General features: G+C 57.4%; 1 protein-coding gene across 5 annotated transcripts in view; it reads left to right on the top strand.

Annotated features, from left to right (window-relative positions):
• TNRC18 (trinucleotide repeat containing 18) overlaps positions 1–20,889 on the top strand; it is a 90,035-nt gene extending 69,146 nt beyond the window's left edge. For all 5 annotated transcript variants that reach the window (XM_072836875.1, XM_072836874.1, XM_072836871.1 and 2 more), the window contains 12 exons: positions 2,434–2,864; positions 6,710–6,862; positions 7,195–7,336; positions 9,350–9,467; positions 9,911–9,986; positions 10,076–10,184; positions 12,595–12,711; positions 13,380–13,544; positions 13,931–15,261; positions 18,518–18,754; positions 18,861–18,935; positions 19,243–20,889. In XM_072836875.1, the coding sequence (XP_072692976.1) occupies positions 2,434–2,864; positions 6,710–6,862; positions 7,195–7,336; positions 9,350–9,467; positions 9,911–9,986; positions 10,076–10,184; positions 12,595–12,711; positions 13,380–13,544; positions 13,931–15,261; positions 18,518–18,754; positions 18,861–18,935; positions 19,243–19,449 (3,161 nt within the window). In that variant the 3' untranslated portion in view covers positions 19,450–20,889. The remainder of the gene's footprint in view (positions 1–2,433; positions 2,865–6,709; positions 6,863–7,194; positions 7,337–9,349; positions 9,468–9,910; positions 9,987–10,075; positions 10,185–12,594; positions 12,712–13,379; positions 13,545–13,930; positions 15,262–18,517; positions 18,755–18,860; positions 18,936–19,242) is intronic.
• The last annotated feature ends 773 nt before the right edge of the window (positions 20,890–21,662 follow it).

Here is a 21,662-nt window from a genome sequence, read left to right as displayed (position 1 = left end):
CGGTATAGTGTTGAATAGAAATGGGAAAAATAGATATCTTTGTCTTCTGATCATAGGGGGAGAACATTCATTGTCTTCTTTTTTTTTTTTTTTTAATTTTTTTTATTTATTTATGATAGTCACACAAAGAGAGAGAGAGAGAGGCAGAGACACAGGCAGAGGGAGAAGCAGGCTCCATGCACCGGGAGCCCAACGTGGGATTCGATCCTGGGTCTCCAGGATCGTGCCCCGGGCCAAAGGCAGGCGCCAAACCGCTGCGCCACCCAGGGATCCCCATTCATTGTCTTCTGATCATAGGGGAAGAACATTCATTCTTTTGCCATTAAGTATCATGTTAGAGATGAATTTTATGGACATCTTTGTCTGGTCGAGGAAATTTCCTTCTGTTCCTGGTTTGAGTGGTTTTATCATAAAAGGGTGTTAGGTTTTGTCCGTTACTTTTTCTCTATTAAGATGTTCATGAAGTCTTTGTCCTTTAATACAGTACATTACGTTGATTTTCTTATACGTTGAACCAGCCTTGTATTCCTGGAATAAATTTTGGTTGGTCATAGTGTATAATCTTTTTTCATATGTTTCTCTATTATGTTCATCTATGTTTATAAATTGTTATATTTCCATAATGGATTGACCATTTTATTATTTAGCTATGTCTTTCTTTGTCTCTGGTAACAATTTTTATCTTAAGATCACTTTTGTCTGATATTTAGTGTAGCCACCTCAGCTCTTTTTTGGCTATTTGCGTGATATATCTTTTTTATCCTTTGGCTTGCAGCCACTTTGTGTCTTACTCTTCTGTTTTATATATTTTTTGTGCTTTTTGTTGTCTGTTCCTCCTTTACTGCCTTATTACTTGGGGAGGAGGCAGGAGTACAGGTCGATGGGTGGGAGTCAGGGATACGGACTCAACTCCCTGCTGAGTCACCATGTGGCAATGAGGCACTGCCTTGGCACACACTCCCCGCTCTCTGGGCATCATGCATGTCCCTACCACAAGACCCTTACAGAGAGATACCCCTGCCCCTGTCCCAGGTACTGTTTGTGCTGTGCTCCAACAGGACTTTAGTCACGGCTCCAACTTCCCTCTTTCAAGCAAGTGTCTACTGTCCTTCACCACCCGGTCCGCTTTGTAGTACCACGCCCTATGTGACATTCCTGCAGTGTTTGATTGGGTCTGGGTTTTCTGATGGTTTTCTGCAGGAGACTGCCATCAGGTGGGGCCTCATTCCGTCACACCCTGCTGCAGAACTCCAGCCTGTGTTTTACGGCCTGCACCCTAATCAGCCATGAAAGCCCCCAGCTGCCTCCCTGTGCAGTGGGAAGTCTGCTAACAAAAGATTAATTAATGGGATCATTAAGCATTGCAAGTGGCTTCTTCCCACGGAGTGTGCCTCCTGCTTGCCCGGCCTAGCTACTGAGGCTACATCTCATGGGCAATGGGGCTGGGCCTCCCAGAGGAGCCCTCGTGGGCAAGCTGCCAGCTACCCAGGGGTCAGTAGGCCTGGGGTAGTAAATCTGGGGATCTGCTTCTGGAGGGCAGAGCAGGACAGGATAGGCAGACATTGGATAGGAATCTGACAGTGGGATATGTGCCTGTAGTGATGGAGGTGTAGACAGAACCCTCCCCAGGGTTCTGAGCAGGTCTTCTCAGGTAGGAGACTCAGGTTTCCAGGTAGAAGCCAGAGATGGTGCTCCAGGCAGAGGGCCAGCAGAAGCAAAGGCCTGAAGGGATGGAGCACAGCTGGGTACGGGGGAGTGGTTTTTGTGTAAAGAAGGCCAGGAGATCCAGGGTTTGGGTCAAGCCTAGCCATTTGTCTGTGGGAAGGGACAAGCCTCAGGGGTGAGAGGAGGGGGCCGGCCCCAGGGCTGTGTGAGTTCTGGGGAGGCCTCCGAAGGAGGGGTGGGTGCCAGGGGCCTCCCAGCTCTGAGAAGCGATACCAGGAAGTGGAGGAGAGCCCCCACTCCCACCCACCAGGCTTGGGGATTTCATGTGGGCTTTCCACCTGCCTCCGATGGACCCGCTGCCCCTGTAGGCGTTAGGCCCTCCCAGTCTGCCCTGGCTTCTGGGATTCCCACAGGGCTCACAGGAGGCAGTTGGGGAGCTCGCATGGGGCCAGGCAGGAATCTTCACGTTCCCAGATGGCGTTCTTGGGGTGAGGGCTAGGGAACAGGGTCTGGGCAGCCGAAGGGTGTTCAGGGTAGCAGTGGGGCTAGCAGGACCTGCCACTCACAGGTATGTGGCCCAGTGAGTCCTCTTTCTCCTCTGGGCCTTGGTATTCTCTCCTGGAAATGAGAAGCCTCTTGTGGGCATCAGGGCCCTAGGAGGAGGAGTGGGACTGTGGCCTTCTGCTGGTGGCCAGGGTGTCTGGGTGGGTGGGAAGTGGGGGGCCTCGGGAGCCCCTGTCCACAGCCCCCACCCTCGTCTATATCTAGGCACGGAATTTGAGTACACCGACTCGGAGAGTGAGGTCAAGGTGCGGAAGCGGTCGCCCGCCGGGCTGCTGCGGCCCAAGAAGGGACTGGGGGAGCCAGGCCCCTCCCTGGCCTCACCCACACCCAGCACCCGGGGCCCTGGTCCTGCCAGCCCCGACAAGGCCAAGCTGGCGGCAGAGAAGGGGCGCAAGGCCCGCAAGCTGCGGGGTGCCAAGGAGCCCGGCTTCGAAGCAGGGCCTGAGGCTAGCGACGATGACCTGTGGACACGGAGGCGCAGTGAGCGCATCTTCCTGCACGACGCCTCAGCCGCCGCCCCGGCCCCCAGCAGCGCAGCCCCTGCGGCCACCAAGCCCAGCCGCTGTGGCAAGGGTGGCCCGCTGAGCCCCCGCAAGGACACTGGCCGCGCCAAGGACAGGAAGGACCCCAGGAAGGTAGGGGCTACGTGGAGGGTGGGGGTGGTGGGAAGGGGCACCCCCACCATCGATCGATCCTCCCAGAGGCGCTCTCACCTCCCATCTCAGGGTAACACTGTCCCACGGGAGTGAGGTGCTGGGACCTCAAAGGAAACGGCAATCCTGGCATGCAGTTATCAGAACACTGAACACCCCCACTTGTGATAGGGCACTCTGTGTGCTCCTGGAGGAGTGTTTCTGATATGGGGACCCGTCACCGGGTCTATCAAGTGCTGTCACTTCAGGTGATGAGCCCAAACCATAGCTCAGGGTCTCTGTGGTAATCATTATGTGCTATGTGACAGTGATTGTGTTGCTAAAGTCTGTCTGGATCCTACTACGGTGTGTGTGGTCTCCTACGCACAACCTATAGGAAAACCTCATTTCTTGAGTAGTGAATTCTCCGCCTGGGCTCCCCAGGTGGAGAACGCTTGCTCTCTGAGCACCCTTGGACGGTCTAACCTATTCCCTTCCTCGTGCTGCCTGCTAGGGAGCTAGTGGCCTCTTGTTCCCCCTTTGGGTGATTGCATTCAGACCTAACAGCTCTCAGCTGTGGCCTCTGACTCAGGCCTCCCTGGCCCTCACTCCGACCCTGGTGGAGGATGATCTCTTGACTAACAGTGACGTTCTAGAGGACATTGTGATGAGGGATGAAACTCGGCATTGCTTTCCTGGTAAGGGGGCTACGGTCCTCCACAGTGATTTGTGCTCACCTGTTTGCGGCTAGAGCCCTCTCAGCTTTTCCCAGACCTTGTGGGGAAGGTGCTGGAATACTATAGAATACTCATGCTGATCATACCAAGTGGTCTGCGGTAGGGCCCAGGTAGGCTCTCACCCCTATTCTCTCTTCTCACGATCCTTCTGGCACTGACTCCCTGGAGTTGGCGGGGGGGCCTGTCCCACAGGACTGTCCCCAGCCCACCCCTACTTCACACACCAGTCCTGGAGTTCAGTTGTTACCTATGCTTCTGATGGATGCACAGGCTGTGTACCGGGGGTTCCCAGGACCTGCTGCTCAGGGTTGATAATTCACCAGAGGGACGTGAAGAACCCAGAAGGTACTTTACTTGATATAACCGTTTATCAGAAAGCATACAGTTCTGCAACAGCCAGATGGAAGAGATGCTCAGGACAAGGGACGGGGGAATGATGTGGCACTTCCCTGCCTTCTTCAGGTGCTCCCTACCTGGGGGCTCCTTGAATCCCTCTTCTGGGGTTTTATGGGGCCTTCATCTCATTGGCAGGATTGATTATTAACTCAGTCTCTGGACCCTCTCTCCTCTCTGGAGGATGGAGGGGTAGAGCTCACAGAGTTCCTGGCTTCTTCTCCTGGCTTGGTGTTTCTAATGAGCAGCCCCCATCCTGGGGCTAGCTAGGGACTTACCCGAAGTTGCCTCATTAAGGCAAGAGAGAGACGCTCCTGTGATCCAGGAAGTTTCCAAGGGCTTAGGAGCCCTGGGTCAGAAACCAGGGGCAGAGACCAAGAATATATTTCTTTTTTTTTTAAGATTTTATTTATTTATTCATGAGAGACACAGAGAAAGAGGCAGAGAAGCAAGCTTCCTGCAAGGAGCCCAATGTGGGACTCAATCCTGGACCCCGGGATCACATCCTGAGCTGAAGGCAGTTGCTCAACCACTGAGCCACCCATGTGTCCCCCAAGTATATATTTCTTACCATGTCCCTGTATCACAAGACCCTGTGAGGTAGCTGACTCATATTAACTGCACTTTACAGGTGGCCTTGTAACCCCTCCATGGTCACGGCAGCTAACACGATCATCCAAGCTGAGCTTTGAACACCCCCTGGGCCTTACTGCCTGTGGGCCCTTTGCCAAGATACGGTGCCATGTATGGGCGAGAAGATCAAGGCTCACCCAATCCCAGCCTTCTGATGACACAGTAAAAGACTAGAACAGAACAGGCTAATTATCAACAAGAGGAGAAACCAGATATCCATAAAATCACCCCAGAGGCAACCACTGTTCATAGTTTTGTGAGATAATGTTTGTATTCTTTTTAGACTTGTACATTTCCATTTGCCATCAGCCTTAATTTTTTTGTTTTTTGAGATTTTTACTTATTTATTTTAGAGAGAGCAGTGGGGAGGGACAGAGGGACAGAGAGAGAGAATTCCAAGCAGACTCCACATTGAGCATGGAGCCTAACACGGGGCTTGAACTCACGACCCTGAGATCACAACCTGAGCCAAAACCAAGAGTCGGATGCTCAACCGACTGAGTCACCCAGACGCCCCTGGCATTCCTTTCTTACTAAAAAAAAAAAAGAAAGATTAGGTTCCCAGAAAGGGGCCTTCTGGTCCATGGGAAACAGTTATCAGTGTTGTCTGATCATAACAGTGATTTGGAGGATACAGAAAAGGGTGGGAAAAAAAAAAAAGAAAGAAAGGAAAGGGCGAAAATTCAAGTCCACTCAGAACTTTCTTTGCCGTCCCTGGCCTGCCCCCGTGGACACAGCTGCAGAGATAGGCGCTGGAGGACGGGCTATGTATTTACAGTAGGTATTTGGAGGAGAAGGCAACAGAACCACGTCATAGCCGTTCCTTCAACCCCCGGGATGCCTTCTGATTTCAGAAATGCGAACAAGATTAAGGCATGCATCCGATGCAAGAAAATATAATTATTGAGTGTCTGCCTTGCCCCTCATGACGCTGTGTGCTGTGGATGTTACGTGTCTGGTAGGAAGCCGTGACTTCCGCTGTGGTCTTTTTTAACGTTGCCCAGTATTGTCTTTTTATGTTTCTTCATTTCCCACATCCTCGGGTCCCTTGACTTGGTTGTTTTGTTTCAGGAATGTGTCTTTTAAAAAGCATAAAGTGACACACACACCCCCGCCCTCGTCTCCACTGCCCGCCCATCACCCCTGGGTCGTGCAGACCTTAGCCTGAGCTTGCTTCTTGCACCAAGTGTCCCTACTTTGTTCTTCCCGCCGCCGCCTCTTCCTCGAATGGGACTCTCGGCCGCTGGCCCAAAAGCTTGTCACTGGATCTGGTGATGCACCAGTGTTTCCCTAAGGTCACAGGACAGCCAGGTTGTTTGCAGTGCTTTGCTGAACAAAGCTGGTGCACTCAGAAGTCTCCAGGCCGCTGGCAGGGTCTGGGAGCAGCCCCTTCACCCTGCCGTCCCTGGGTTGGGGGTGCTTGGAGCTAGGATGGGCCTGGCTCTCCCCCTCGCTGCTGGGGTGCCCTGGAGTCAGGTGAATGGTTCTGCTTCCTCCTTCCAAGAACGTGCCTTTGGAACTAGCCGGTCCTGCCCTGTTTTTGTGGCATCACTTGAAAGAGCAAAGTGGAGCCACCTATGCAGTCATTCCTGGAGGGTGGTTAAACGAATTGTGCACCCGCCCAACACACACACGCACACAGAACTGTACCGTGAGCAGCCGCTGAAGTGAGGCAGCCTCTGTGTATATCAGACATTTTTGGGGGAGAAGTTGCAAAGCAGGACTTTGGGCAAATTCCCATCTGTGTTTTAAAAAAAAAAAAATACTATTTGTGCGCAAATGTGTCTGTATAGCCTGTGTGTTTATGTGGCAAGTTCTGGAAGGATGCACCAGGCAGCCACTGGTGATTCTTGTTAGCACTGTGTACATGATAGGATACATTGGAGAGGAAGTTGCACCTATATGCACTTTGGTACTTTTTTTTTTCTTCTTTTTACGCAAGTGACATGTAGTAATAAAACAATTAAGATTAAGAACAAACATACTAGCGGGAAGGGAGGGGGAGGTGTTTTGTTCCTCTCCCAGGAGAGGCGAGTTGTGGGGGAGGACAGCCTCTGATGGCACCTGTGTGGCTTCCTCACCCAGAAGAAGAAGGGAAAGGAGGCCGGCTCAGGGGCCGCACCACCCCCGCCCCGTGTTCCCGCCCTGCCCCCCGAGACCCGGGCTCCCCACACCAGCTCCCCGGCCACCGCCAAGAGGAGCAAAGCCAAGGCCAAAGGGAAGGAGGTGAAAAAGGAGGTAAGGCTCTCTGTGCTCAAGAGTGAGGTCCCTGTAGCCCCCTCCCTGATGGGAATGTGCTGGGTGTGCCCACCCCCCAACGCCGTCCAGCCCCCGGCCAGGCTGTTCTTCAGAGCCCACTGTTTGTCTGGAGGTGCTGCCTCAGCACACGCAGTCCTGGCCATCTGGGGTGTAGGCTCATTCTGCTCTCTGGCCTTTGGAGTGAGGCCAGCTAGCACATGTGGGAGATGCCCCTGCGGCCTGACGATGACCCCCGTTTCCAGGGAGGGTCCTAAGTGGCAGGACTTGCATGGCACGTCCTAAGCTGAGGGTCTGTTGTGCTCTGTCCCCAGAATCGGGGAAAGGGGGGAGCTGTGAGCAAGTTGATGGAGAGCATGGCTGCTGAGGAGGACTTCGAGCCCAACCAGGACTCGAGCTTCTCTGAGGATGAGCACCTGCCTCGTGGTGGGGCCGTGGAGCGGCCACTAACTCCAGGTAAGTCCCAGCAACGCCGTGTTGGTCCGGCCTGCAGTGTGGGGCTGCAGAAGTTTCCCCGAGGAAAGCAGCAGGCAGGGGCTGACTAGCACGAGGAGTGGGCACTTGCAAGGGCCTGACATGAGGTCGGCGCATGGTATCTGTGGTAAACTGAGGGAGTCCGGTTTGATTCTGGTTTAGTAAGCTGGTGGGGGGCAGGAGCACAGCCCTGGGTAGGGGAGGAGGCAGAGGCAGATGACCCAGGCTTGCGGTCTTTGCCCTAATGAAAACAAGAAGCTGTCAGAGGTTGTAAGTGGAGGATCAGCACAGTCAGATTGGTTTTGAAAAGTGCTCTCTGACTGCTTTGTAGAGGACAGATGGGGGGGTGCCTGAGGGGCCCAGGCAGTCCAGGTAGGAGGCCCTTGTGAGGATCCCAGCAAACGATGGTGGGCTGTAGTGCCATAGACAGCATGGAGGGAGATGGGGTGGGTTTGGCCATGTTGGGAGGGGGAGAGGGGTTCTGGGGTGGGCTGTGTGATGTGAGCAGATAAGGGGTGAGGACGGCTGGTGGTAGGGTGGGCACAGAGGGAGCAGGCTGAGGTCCTGTGCCATGCTTTGCCAGCCAGAGCCTGGGGTGCCTGGAGGACATCCCAGGGAAGCGACGTATGCTTGGCATTTGGACCCAGGGATCTCCTCCAGGAGCTTAGAGGAGAGACTCAGGATGGGAATTGGGTGGGGCAGATATGGAGCAAGAGGATGAACCAGGCTGAGGGACTTCATGATCGGGGGAGTATCACTCAGCTGTTGCTGTGTAACAAACAGCTACTCAGTGGGAAATGGCAAGAGGTAGTTGTGTCTCAGTTATCTGCAGGGCAGATGGGCTGACCTCAGCTGGGTTTGTTCCCACAAGAGTGGGATGGCTAGAGGTTCTCTGATGCAGGGAATGCTCTGCTCTGTGGCCATTCAGCCCCTGGACTAGTGGGTGAGCCAGGGCATGCTCTTCCTGTGGCCATCCTGCCAGAGGCCAACAGGGGCAAGTGGGAGCTGACAAGGCCTCCTCAGGCCCAGATTCAGAATCAGCACTTGATCACTCCTACTCTTGTGCCATTGGCCAGAGCAAGTCATGTGGCCATGCTCAGCGTGAAGGAGTGGGAAGTGCACTGCACCCACGGTGAGGCTGTGGCAGGGGTGTAGGTGCAGCCAGGGGTGAACAGGTGGGCTGGCCGTTCTGTCCACCCCAGTGAGCTGTCTGGATTTCTCTAGCCTGGTCACAACAGCGCAGGGCCGGGTTCAAGGTCCCACAGGGCAGGAAGAGTGGGCCTAGGGCCCTGAAACAGTGTGGCTGAGCCTGGAGGAGGAAAATGGGGGAGCATGTTGTTTGAGGGAGCTAGAAGCAGGTGGCTTTTAAGCCAAAGGCAGAGGTAGCTTTGGGATGAGGACAGATGAGGAGGGGCGGGAGCAATGAGTACTGACAGCCTCGCTGGGAAGTTTGGCTAGAGGGGTTTGGCTTCCACCAGATTGAATGGCACCCCAGGTGGAGAACAAGCCAATGGAAAGTCCTGGATGCTTGGCTGAAGTGGTGGTGGTGGGGCTGATGACCTGGAGCCTCATGCTCAAGCCTCAGGGTGGTGGTCTTTGAGGTAGAGGAGGGGCAGCACATGTAGGCTGTCACCCTTGGTCTTTACCCACTTGGGATCTTTCCAGAGGCCTGGGTCAGGAGAGTAGGGGCTGCTCATGGCCCCACTGTGTGCCCCTGCATGAGGTCTGTCTGGGCCCACCAGTGGGTACACACATGTGCGTGTGCACACACAGGCGCACACACACGGCACACACTGCCTACAGGCAGCCTCTGGGCCCACCAGTGGGCACACACGTGCACACACAATCACACACACACACTCACACACACAGAGCACAAACTGCCTGCAGGCAGCCTTATGCCTTTTCCCCTGGGGTAAGGGAGGTTTGGGCAGCGAGGGCGGGTCTCCCGGCTGCCCCCTGGCTCCAGCCCTGCCTCCTCGCCAACCCCCACAGCTCCACGTTCCTGCATCATCGACAAGGATGAGCTGAAGGACGGCTTGCGTGTGCTTATCCCCATGGATGACAAGCTGCTGTATGCTGGGCATGTACAGACAGTGCACTCCCCAGACATGTGAGTGGAGACCTGGGGGCCTGGGCAGGGGCCAGCGCCGGGCTTAGAGCCCAAAGACCCTCACCCAGTCCCATGTCCGGGATGCTTTGCCAGGCCTCTGTGAGCAGGTAGCTTTGCTTCTCTGAGCTGCAGCTCCTCCGTAGAACCCGTGGAATGACCCTGAGAGGGTGGTGCTCTCTGAGGGGGCTGAGTGGGCATGGCAGCCCCCAGTATGTGCTTAGACCTGCAACCCCTAGTTGTACAGAGGAGGAAGCAGACCCAGAAGGGGAAAGACTCCCCAAGTTTATATAGGGCGTCAGCAAACTCCCAAGCTCTGACATCATATGTGGGTGGTCTGGGAGGCTGAGCTGGTGCTCTCTGGGCCAGGAGTTGAGGTGCAAGGGTCTCTCTGGGAAGGTCCACGGTCTGTATCACCCCACCCCACACATGCCATGGCCTTGCAGATACCGCGTGGTGGTGGAGGGTGAGCGCGGGAACCGGCCCCACATCTACTGTCTGGAGCAGCTGCTGCAGGAGGCGGTGAGGGGCCAGACAGCGGGGCTGCTGGGAGGGTGGGGGCTGGGGCTGTTCCCGGCCACCCCTGGTGCTCAATACTTTGCTTTTCCCAGATCAATGACGTGAGGCCAGCCTCCACTCGCTTCTTGCCACAAGGGACCAGAATCGCAGCCTACTGGAGCCAGCAGTACCGTTGCCTCTACCCAGGCACTGTGGTCCGAGGTGAGGCATCCCTCCTGTAGACCCTCCCTGGCATTCCCTCGTTTCCTCTTGAGTCACTTGAACCCCAGCCCTGACTGTCTGAAACATGAACGCTTGTGCTGGCTCCTGGTAGCTGAAAATTTCTGGGGCCTCTGGGCCTTGTCAGGCTCAGGAATGGTTCACACAAGCATCCTCAGGACTCAGGCCCTCCATCTGCTCTCGTCTGGGCCTGGCTTCACACTCAGTTCCTTGGGGACTAGATCCCACAATCCTAACAAATCCTGTCATTGGGAGAATTCTCTCCTTTTCCATATAAGTCCTGGGATGGAGCCTGCAGAACTGGTGTGGGTCATGTGCATTTCCTTGACTGTTGTGAGTCTCATCCCCAACACTAGCGAGCAAGGTCAGTTTACTAATTCCACATGTGGACTAAGAGAGGGGACGGTGGCTTCCCCGGAAAATTGGGGTGCTGTTAGCAGAGTAAGAGATTGGGAGCTAGGCAGATGAAAATAACAGGAGCCCCAGAAGATGTAGGTACAGGTGTCAGACACCGCAGATGCCCTCTGGGCTCCCCCTAGCTGTTGCAGACCCAGCATTCCCAGGAGATAGGGGTATGGATGTTCACTACATTACAGGCAACAGCCACCACTCGACCAGCTGGCAAATTCAGTGCACCCCGTGGCTACCTAGTATCCACGTAAGGCAGAAGGTGGGAGCGTGGGGGGCACTGAGCAGGAAGTCCTCTTACTGTGGTAAGAGTTCATCTTGATTCAGGTCCCCCAGAGCTCTCTGACTCCCTAAACCATGATGAGGTCACTCTAGGGACTTCCCCTGGTCATCCCTCTGAGAGTACTATTTTCTCCAGCTCCTGGGCTGCATTGTGTCTTTCTCTTCCCTTGTCGTCCTAGAGAATCTTTGCGTAGCTTTCTGAGAAAGGGTATAAGGGGGTGCAGTGGAGGGAGGGGGGTGTAAATCCCTCCAATATCTGCATGCCCAAGATCTCTTTATTCTAAACTGTTCTTTAGAGATAGTAGAACTGGAATAAATTCTAGGTTGGAAATAATTTTCTGTCTCTGGTCCATTTTTATCTGGCTTCCAATTGTCTGAGAAGTTCAATGCCATGATTAAAAACACATCTTTGTAGGAGACTTGCTTTTTTCTCTCTGGAAACTGTTAGGATGTTCTCATGCTTCCTAGATCTGGGATTTCATGTGGGTTTGTGTCTGTGTGTCTGTGTCTGTATGCATTGCTGGTGATTTGGATGAAGCAAGTGTCCTCTGTTCTGGACGCCCGCGCTGCCCTCAGAGAGCTGCTCCCTGGGACTCACGCTCCTGAGCTGTGCTGCCCACAGCATCTGTATCTTTATTCCTACTGGGGGACTGTTTCATCACCCTTTTGTTCCACCTCTGAGTGGTTTCCTTGGCCGACCCTGCCCTTCTGATCCTTCCGTTGTCTTGAATTGTTGAAATCCCTGTCATGTAAGAAATTCCTAAGAGCTTTTTCTTATTCTTTGAATCAATCTATCTTTCTTTTTTCTGTTCTTTTTTTCTCTTTCTCTTTCTCTTTTTCTTTCCCCGGGAACTTTTTGTGTCCTATTTTCTTGTTTTTATATTGTTTTGTTTCATATCATGTTTGGTTATATCCATGTTACATTTTCTTAAATATCTCTGAAAATCTACTGTTTCCATGTCAGGTTTCTCCAGCTCCCTTTTGTCCTGGGTTCCCCATTCCCTTTTGGGGTCCTGGGCTCTCTCTTCATCCTCTGACCTCTCTGGTCTGTGTCTGCCTCTCCTAAGAGGCTGTCCTTTCAGCCCTGGTGATCCATAGTAAGTGGATCAGAAACCTTGTGTGTGGGCAGGAGTGTTCTGTGGGGACCTCAGGTCCCAGCACCCACAGTGTGCCTGCTGCCGCTGGCAGACCACCCACGGCCTGCTTAGGGGCCAGACCAGGCATCTGCATGTAGAATGGGGTGGGGGTCACCCACCCAGCTCCTCTGCACCCCAGGGCTATCCCCTCAGCCTGTCCAGTGTTGGGATTCCCTGACCCCTACCTTCAGAGGTGCTGGGCGCCTCTTGGGCCTTCTTCTGGGCCCTCCGAGTGTAGGTGGTTGTCTGTGAAATGCCATGCTCCCACCTGCCACCAGCCCCTGTCGCTTCCCACTGTCCCTTCTGATGCCTGCCCTTGTGCTCCCTAGCTCCCTGTTGGCTCGGGGAGGGTCTTGGGAGTGAGTTGAGATGCTGGAATGGGCATGCTGGTGCTCCTGCTGGGACCACATGGCTCCGAAGCTCACATTCTACACCAGTCTCTACCTGCCCTTGTACGTCTCAAGTCCAGGGCTGCTTACCTGCTCGTTTTGGCTCCCCTTTTTGCCCTCGTGCCCCTCTGAGAGTGGGGTCCGCTGGCCTCCCTGACCCTGCCCCTCTGCCAACAGGCTTGCTTGGCCTCGAGGATGACGGGGACCTGATCACCGTGGAATTTGATGACGGGGACACAGGGAGGATCCCCCTCTCCCACATCCGCCTCCTGCCTCCCGACTATAAGATCCAGTGTGAGTGGTGGTCCTTCTGCCCTGCTGAGGGTGACCCTGCCCTGTGAGCCCAACTCTCGGGCTCTGGCCATTGTTTGAACCATTTACACCCATGGGATGGAAATGGCAGAAACCATGGGTGGGGCTCCTGGGGTTCCCCAGGCCTGCATCCCCAGGCTGCCCAGGCTATCGAGGCTGGCTGGTCACCGTGACTGAATGTCCCATGCCTGTGTCCACGAGAGCATGGTGCCTCAGCCCTGTGTGTCTGGAGATCCCAGCCCCTTTGACCGACCAATAGCAGCTCAGGTTCTTGAGGTGGGGGGGCGGGGAATGGCTCTTCCAGGGTCCCATGACTAGGGGCAGAGCCAGGACTTGGAATGAGGACTGCCTGACTTGTAGGTTTTGAGCATCCTCCAGGTGGATTATAAAAACCACAAAGGTGGGATCTTGGCTCAGCTCCACCCAGTCCATTCACCCGAGGGGCCCCTGTGGAATATTTTGTGTGTGTAGACACCTGAGTGGCATCCCTGCAGACGGGGCCACACTCTCCAACTGCGCAGCCCCTTCAGGCAGGCCAAGCAAGTTCAGCCAGGTGGTGATCCAGCCCCTGTCCCTTGTGACAGACGATGCTTAGGCAGCTAGGAAAGTGGAGAGCTAGCCCTGAGCCCCCGTTTGTCCTGCCCGTGCAGGTGCGGAGCCATCCCCAGCCCTCCTGGTGCCAAGTGCCAAGCGCCGCAGCCGGAAGACCAGCAAAGATACCGGGGACAGCAAAGATGGGAGCACGCCAGGGTCTGAGGAGTCTGGTGCCAAGGCCCGAGGGCGTGGGCGGAAACCCAGCACCAAGGCCAAGAGTGGTATGTGGGCCCCAGCTCAGTCCTAGCCAAGGCACAAGAGCAGGTGTGGGAGTAGATGGGGACAGGCTGCATACCTCTGTGGGGACTTGGCCATGGGGCCTCTTGGACCATTTGACAGATTGGGAAACTGAGGCTTTGGGAGGTGCATTGATCCATCAGGGGCAGAGTTGGTCTTCAGCCAGGTGGCTCACTCCAGAGTTCAGGGACAAGTGCCAAGAGCCGACACTGCTGGGGACCATTGGGGTCACCACCTGTAGGATGATGGTGATGTGAGGGCCCAGAACGGCCGCTGTTCAGGAACAAGCAGGGCCAGGATTGAAACAGGGCTTTCTGGCTCAGGAGCCCCGGGCCCTAGTCTCACATAAGATCTTTCCTCTCTCTTCTAGATAGAGCTGCCGTCCTGGAGGAGGGGCCCTCAACAGAAGAGGTCCCCAGTACCCCGTTGGCCCTGGAGCCCATCAGTACCCCGAATTCCAAGAAGAGCCCCCCAGAACCCGTGGATAAGCGGGCCAAAGCCCCTAAGGCTCGCTCAGCGCCCCCACAACCCAATCCAGCGCCATCCACTTTCACCAGCTGCCCGGCTCCCGAGCCCTTTGGGGAGCTGCCAGCCCCTGCCACGGTCCTGGCCCCCGCCCCCCTTGTCACCATGCCCATCACCATGCCCGCCACCCGGCCCAAGCCCAAGAAGGCCCGGGCTGCCGAGGAGGCGGCCACCAAGGGCACCCGGAGGCCTGGGGAGGAGGCCGAGCTGCTCGTCAAGCTGGACCACGAGGGTGTGACGTCACCCAAAAGCAAGAAGGCCAAAGAGGCCCTCCTTCTGCGGGAGGACCCTGGAGCTGGGGGCTGGCAGGAGCCCAAGGGCCTCCTGGGCCTGGGCAGCTACCCTCCGGCCACGGGCAGCAGTGAGCCCAAGGCCACCCGGCCCCAGCCCATGGATGGCGACCTGGCCCAGGAGCCTGGCACTGGGCACGAGTTTGAGGACTCCGGCAACCCCAAGAGCCCTGACAAGGGCCAGGCAGAGCAGGACGGGGCCGAGGAGTCTGAGAGTGGCAGCAGCAGTGACAGTGGCAGCAGCAGCAGCAGCAGCTCGGAGACTGAGGGGGAGGAAGAGGGCCAGGGCAGCGGTGGCCGGAACTGCAGCGCCTCCAGCTCCAGGGCGTCATCCTCCTCGTCCTCCTCGTCATCGTCCTCCTCTTCCTCGTCCTCCTCGTCATCGTCCTCCTCGTCCTCTTCTTCTTCCTCCTCCTCCTCGTCCTCCTCTTCCTCCTCGTCCTCCTCCTCCTCCTCCTCCTCCTCGTCCTCCTCCTCCTCCTCCTCGTCCTCCTCCTCCTCCTCCTCCACCACAGATGATTCCTCCTGCAGCTCAGATGACGAGGCGGCGCCCACCCCCGCGGCCGGCCCCTCCGCCCCACCAGCCCTCCCCAGCAAGGCGCCCAAGCCGCCAGGCAAGGCTCGCTCCTCGGCCCACTCTCCAGGCAAGAAGGCACCGGCGCCCCCGCCCCAGGCGCCCCCGCCGCAGCCGCCACAGCCTATGCCGCCCAAGGCTCAGGCCGGGGCCGGGGCCAAGAGCCGACCCAAGAAGAGAGAGGGCGTCCACCTTCCCACCACCAAGGAGCTGGCCAAGCGGCAGCGCCTGCCGTCCGTGGAGAACCGACCCAAGATCGCCGCCTTCCTGCCTGCCCGGCAGCTCTGGAAGTGGTTCGGCAAGCCCACCCAGGTAGCCACGGGCGGGGGCCTGCCCGTCCTTCCGTCACCTCCTGTCCACCCAGCCACTGTGTGGGGAGATCCCCTTTTATACGTGGGTCCCCTGAGTCTCAGAGCACCCAAGTATGCCCACTTTGATGAGCCCCAAAGCCGTGTCCTCCCCAGAGCAGTGCTGCCCTCTGATCTCAGCCCAGACCCTCCCCCACTCTGAGGGACACAGGCAAAAAAACAGGCAGGGACAAGCCCTGACCCTTTGGGCAGACATTTAGTTATCACGCAGAGGGCTCTCGAAACCCCACAGGCTCACTCGGCGTGGGCTTCATGGTTAGCCGTCCTCTCCCCTCGTGGCAGAATGGCCCTGGACCTCCGGCTGACCAGGCGAGCAAGGAGGAGGCGCTTTTTCCCGTGTTTGCCCACAGAGATCTGGGGTTGAATCTGCTGGGCGTGGCCGGATCACGTGCCCACCCGCCCGCCACCTTTCAGAGGGACAGCATTCTGGTTGCCCAGGTCTAGGGTCACACAGTCACCCTTGTTGTAGAGAGGGATTCTCCAGAAGGAGCCCTCCCAGCCCACCCTGTGCCCATCTGGCGTGTGCACATGTGGACATGAACATGCATGTACGTGCCAGCACACATCTATACATGTACACAAACATGCTTGCCCATGCACACACACAGGCATCCAAGAAGCTTCCATGTGCAGAAGGGAACAGCCCCCGTGGTCACCAGTCCCCCCCATGCCCCTGGGCAGGTTTGCCCACTAACCCGGGCCCCTCAAGGCTACCCCCGAGGTGGGCTTGGAGGAGGTGCCCCACTGGGTCCATACCTACCCCCTCATCATTGCCAGTTCCTGCCAGGGCAGGTGTAGGGATTTGGGATTGATAGTGATGACTTGTGGGGGAGGCTGCCAGGGGGCTTACGTTGTGTTGCTCCCTGGTGTACGACAGCAAAGCCAGAAAAGTGGAGGAGAGTTCTGAATTATGACTCCAGCTTGGGGGTGTCTGTCTCAGGTGGCTCTTTGGGGTCCCCTGTGCCACCAGGAGCAGTTAGAACCCCCCAGAGGGCTCTTCAGAAGGGGTGCGGAGCAGGGAGTCCAGGAGTACTCAGTCCCCGGGCCCCTCTCAGCTCCTGCTCTCCCTATGGCTTCCCTGCTGTGGAGGCACCACTTTGGACCTGGTGCAGATAATCTGCTCGGACCCTGCGGGGCACAGGTTGTCTGGCTTTCAGCCTACGCAGGTCGCTGGCTCCAGGATGAGAGCCTCTCTTGGCAAGGCCACCGCTGAGGACAGCACATTTGAGCGTGTGGGGATCTTCCCTGACAAGCTGCACTCAGACATTCCCTGCTGGGCGTCCTGGAGCTCTGGTCCCAGCAGGTGCTTTATTGAGGGGCTGCACTGAGTGGCAGCTTCGAAGCTGAAGACGGGCACATTCTTGCTGACTCGCCTCCACTGTGATTGGCCCCTTCCCTGTGTTAGCATCAGGGTGCAGGGCTGCAGTGGACAGAAACGTCCAGGGGTGTCCAGCTTCAGGTACAACTGGATCCAGGGGTTTGAAAGGCTGTCTTCAGACTCACTCCTGGGTCCACGCTCCAGGTTTCAGTTGTTCCCACCTTTGCATCGGTCTCCTGCTTTGACGGTCCCTTCCCTCTTGACAGCAAGTAGCCCCTGTAGCTTCCAGTTTGTGTTCCACCATCTCAGAAGTGACAGTAGGGAGGAAGTATCTTTTTTTTTTTTTTAAGATTTTATTTATTTATTCATGAGAGACAGAGAAACGGGAGGTGGGCAGAGACACAGGCAGAGGGAGAAGCAGGCTCCATGCAGGGACCCCGATGTGGGACTCGATCCCGGGACTCCAGGATCACGCCCTGGGCTGAAGGCAGGCTCTAAACCGCTGAACCACCCGGGGATCCCCATGGAAGTATCTTTTTACAAGTAGTTGGTGGAATGCCTTTGGCTTGGATGCTAAGCCTACCTCTGAGCCAGTCACAATGCCAGAAGGAGGACAGGATGTTCAGATTGGCCGGGCCAAGTCCTGTGTTCACTGCAGGGGTGGGAGCAGCCCCACTGGGGAGCCATATGGATTGAGGAGGATCCGTGAGAAGGGGAGTAGCCACTGGATGCTAAGAAACATAGTGGCCGTCAGAGATGAGTTGATGTAGAAATCGTAGCTGTCCACCTCACCTTGAATTTATTTTTAGCCTTGAGCTGAAAAGAATTTGAGCAGTTTGTAGAACGTACGAGAAATCAGTGACCAGGACATCAGAAAGTCTTTCACCACCAGGGAGCCAATGAATTAAAAGCAGAGAAAGGGGGCTGCTGGAGAAGGTGGGAAACAAGCGTGCAGTCTCCCCTGTTGAGGCTCGTCTGAGTCCGCTGGCAGCCCATGTGAAATGGGCAAAGTGAGTTTTAGATCTGGGTTCTAGGAGATCACACTCTGCATCCATGGGAGAGCAGAACTTTGCTTAGGTCTGGTCTCTCAGGGGTTGCCCCCAGGGACAGCGATGGACCCTAGAGCTGCCTGGGGCTGGGGTACATTTTGGGGTCCTGATGGCAGGTGTGTTCCCTCCTCAGACCTGCATGTGTGTCCCAGTGCCAGCCCAGGAAATGTTTGTTGAGTGACTAAGAAAAACCCAGCACACCACAGGCCTAGCAGATGTGCACCGAGTGCTGGGCCTTGTGGGCCCTGGGCTGACCGGAGTCAGGGGCTTCCCCTGGGGGTTGACATTGTCTCAGGGACAGCCTCGGCCCCTGCCCCCCACTCCCTCGCCCCTGGTTAGGCCACTCAGGTGGCTGACTCCCAGCCCCACACTACCTGTTGGGGTGTAGAACGAGGCTGAACAGCCAGTGTCCTGTGGCCCCAGGGGACGTTACATGGCTAAGTGAGAGTCATGTGGGAGGAGCCCTGTGCTCTGTCCACAGGCGAAGCTGGGAGCCCCGGGGCTTCACTGCCCTGTCTCCCTACTGGACCACACTGTCCCTGTCTGGAAATTGGGGATCAGTAGGGGGCTGCTGGGTTCGGCTGCACGAGCCTCATGGACAGCAGGTGCACTTCTCCAGGATGGGAAAAAGCCCCTCTTAGTTGTGGGTCCTGCATGTCAGGGAAGCCCCTGTTGGACACCCAGTGTGCAGCGAGATGAAGGAGGCTCCCCCAGTTAGAGCAAGCAGGGGGTCCCCTCCATCCCAGCCCGCCCTCTACAGGAGCCCAGGGCTCGTGCGTAGGGCCGGTGGCGGCAGGGCGGGCCTGGGGCCCCTGACACGGTGTGTCCCGCAGCGCCGTGGCATGAAGGGCAAGGCCCGCAAGCTGTTCTACAAGGCCATCGTGCGCGGCAAGGAGATGATCCGCATCGGGGACTGCGCCGTGTTCCTGTCGGCTGGCCGCCCCAACCTGCCCTACATCGGCCGCATCCAGAGCATGTGGGAGTCGTGGGGCAGCAACATGGTGGTCCGCGTCAAGTGGTTCTACCACCCTGAGGAGACCAGCCCGGGCAAGCGCCTCCACGAGGGCCAGGTGAGGCCAGGGCCCGACCAGCCCGGGGGTGGAGGCCAGGGTGCCCGGCTGGGGCGGGCAGGGCCTGGCCAGGCTCACCGCTGCCCCTTGTCTGGCCCTCATGCAGCACTGGGACCAGAAGTCCGGCCGCAGCCTCCCCGCGGCCCTGCGAGCCTCCAGCCAGAGAAAGGACTTCATGGAGGTAGGGGCACGTGGTGGAGGGCAGGGAGGAGGTGCCCAGGCCTCCAACCCCAACCTCGTCCTGGCTCTGAACTGCTGCCTGCCACACTCGGTCCCCGCGATACTTTGGGGCCGTTGGCTTTCAGGGCTCTGTCCTGGCGCCTCTCTCGGCCTGTGTCAGAATCCCAGTCTCTGGGCTGCTCTAGGGTCGGGGTGAGGGGCGTTTCTCTGTCTCTGCCCTCAAGGTTTGCCCTGGTCCCTCTGGCCTGGGAGGGGGGTCTTCCCTCTGCCCCCCCACCTGCCCTGACACCTGCCCACCGTGCCCGCAGCGCGCCCTCTACCAGTCCTCCCACGTGGACGAGAACGATGTGCAGACCGTGTCGCACAAGTGCCTGGTGGTGGGCCTGGAGCAGTATGAGCAGATGCTCAAGACCAAGAAATACCAGGACAGCGAGGGTCTGTACTACCTCGCGGGCACCTACGAGCCCACCACAGGCATGATCTTCTCCACCGATGGCGTGCCTGTGCTCTGCTGAGCACCCAGCACCCTGCCAGCTGCCTTGTGCCCCGAGGGCCGATGGGGGCCCTCACCATCACTGCCACGTCTCGGGGGCCATGTGCGTTGGCTGTGTGCATGCAGGTGTGCCCTTGGACGCCCCGGCGTGTGTGAGCGTGTACATGTGTGTGCCTGTATGCATGCACGTGTGTGCACACATGTGCACACGTCTCCAGCCCCCCTCCCAAACCCCTCGGTGCCCCTCAGGATGGGGCTCCTCTCAGCTATCAGGGTATGGCTCTGCTGGGCCCCCTCCAGGGGTCTTCCCTCCAGCACCTTGTAAGCACTTGGCTAGGCTGGGTCCCCTCTGGGCCGATGCCCAGGCCCACCAGGGACTCAGTTGGGGGAGGGGGTGGTTTCCAAGGAATCAGACACTCGCTCTGGGGTTCCCGCTGCTGGAGGTCCTCCCCGGGGCACCTCGGGCCTGACCCCCCTCAGCACGGAGCCCGCCCCAAGCCTCCCGCTGTGACACTGGCAGCGAGGGGAGTGGGAAGTGGCCGGATGCCCGCCAGCCTCACTGATCAGGCCAGGCTTGGTCTGGGCGCCGGCCTGGGGCCCGGCCTCTGCCCCTCAGGATGGCCTGGACTCGAGCAAGAGAGCCAGGTGAGGGTGGAGCCCCGGAGCATCGGGCAGGTGCCAGGCAGCAGGGCGGGGGGCTGCTTGCCCTGAGGCCCTGGGGAGAGCCCACCCCTCCCGGTCCAGCCCCTTACACTACACACAACCCCAATGGTGCTGAAGTCCTCGACCCGGCCCCGCCCGGCCCTCCCGCCCCGGCCTCAGCCAGCCCGGAGGCGGCAGTTCTTATAACCTGTACAGTTTTATTGTACCGAGAGACTCTCCCCGCCCCTGTATCATACGCCTTTAAATGGAGTCAACTTTTTAATTATATATATAAAGATAAATATATATAAATATATATAAATATAAACTTTTTAAAACTGTGAAAAAATAGCTATGAAATTATAAAAAAAAAGCGAACACATTCTGACGTGCAGAATATTATTTTTTATTTCCTATTAGATTGTGAGTGTCTAGCACCCAGCTTCACGGGCCCCCCTCGTCCTGAGCACCCCCCGCCCGCCCGCCACCCTGGCCCAGGTGTACTGTACTTGCCCCCAGAATGGAGAAGCAGTTAGGGAGAGAAGAGGCTGAGGAAGGGAGAGAGGGGGGCCCCTGCTCCCCCGGCTCGGCCCCGAGAGCACTTACCAGCCCCCGCGCCTTCCAGGGGGACGGGAGGCCTCGTCCAGACAATCTTAAGGGAAGGAAAAGCCAGACTTTGGTTTTGTTTTTTGGGGGAATTACTGTTTTCCTTTTTTTTTTTTTTTTTAAGTTTCTTTTGGAATTTTGTTTGTTGGCGAATTCTGTGTGATCTTTTTCATAAAAAAAGAAAAGAAAAGAGAAAAAGCTATAATCGGAGAAATGCCGTTGTCTGGAGTGGTTCATTTCAAGGGCAGGGGAGGGTGGTGCGCGGTCCTGGGCAGCGGCTGGGGCGGTGCTGCCCACCATCCAGGCCAGGAGCTGGGCGCTGGCCCCACAGCGGCCGCGGTCGGCGCAGGGCCGTCTCCGTCCAAGCCAGCGCCAGTGGAGGGAAGCGGAGGCTTTGTGGGCTGTCCCGGCTGCTGTCCCCGTGGGTGGCCAGAGATGACCACCACTGTGTGGGCGGCTGAGCTGCGGGACGTGTCCGTCAGTGCAGAAGCGAGGCTGGGGGTGGGCACCTCCCGTGTCCTTGAAGATGCAGAGCTCAGCGCTCCAGCCCTGCCCACAGCTGAAGACAAGAGCCAGGGCAGTGCAGGGGGGCCGCGTGGGCCGGGGCCGTGGGGAGACGGGACTGCACCCCTGCGGGGGTCACGGGAGGCCGGGTCCTGCTCCTGCTGCTGCCACTCCCTCCGGCCTGACCCCGCGGGCACCTGCCCGGCGACCCACCAGGGGAGGGGCTGAGAAACCGAGTCAGGACAGCCGCCGGCCACTCCCACCCAGAGGAGCGCTGCGCTGGCGCCACCTGGTGGCCCCTGTGGTATTGCCTCGAGGTCTTGGCTCCCCTCGCGGCCCAGGGCGCCCGTTTGGGTCCAGGGCTGAGGCCTGACAGTGGGTCCTGGTGGTGAGTCCTCAGGCTGCAGGCCCGGAGCACAGACCCTCTGATGGCCGACCCCCCTCCCCAGACCTTCTCCAAGGGACCCACATAAAAGGGTGGAC

Source organism: Canis lupus, chromosome 8 (assembly GCF_048164855.1).
Source record: "Canis lupus baileyi chromosome 8, mCanLup2.hap1, whole genome shotgun sequence".
Classification (NCBI taxonomy): Eukaryota; Metazoa; Chordata; class Mammalia; order Carnivora; family Canidae; genus Canis; species Canis lupus.
This window is presented reverse-complemented; position numbering and strand designations above follow the sequence as displayed.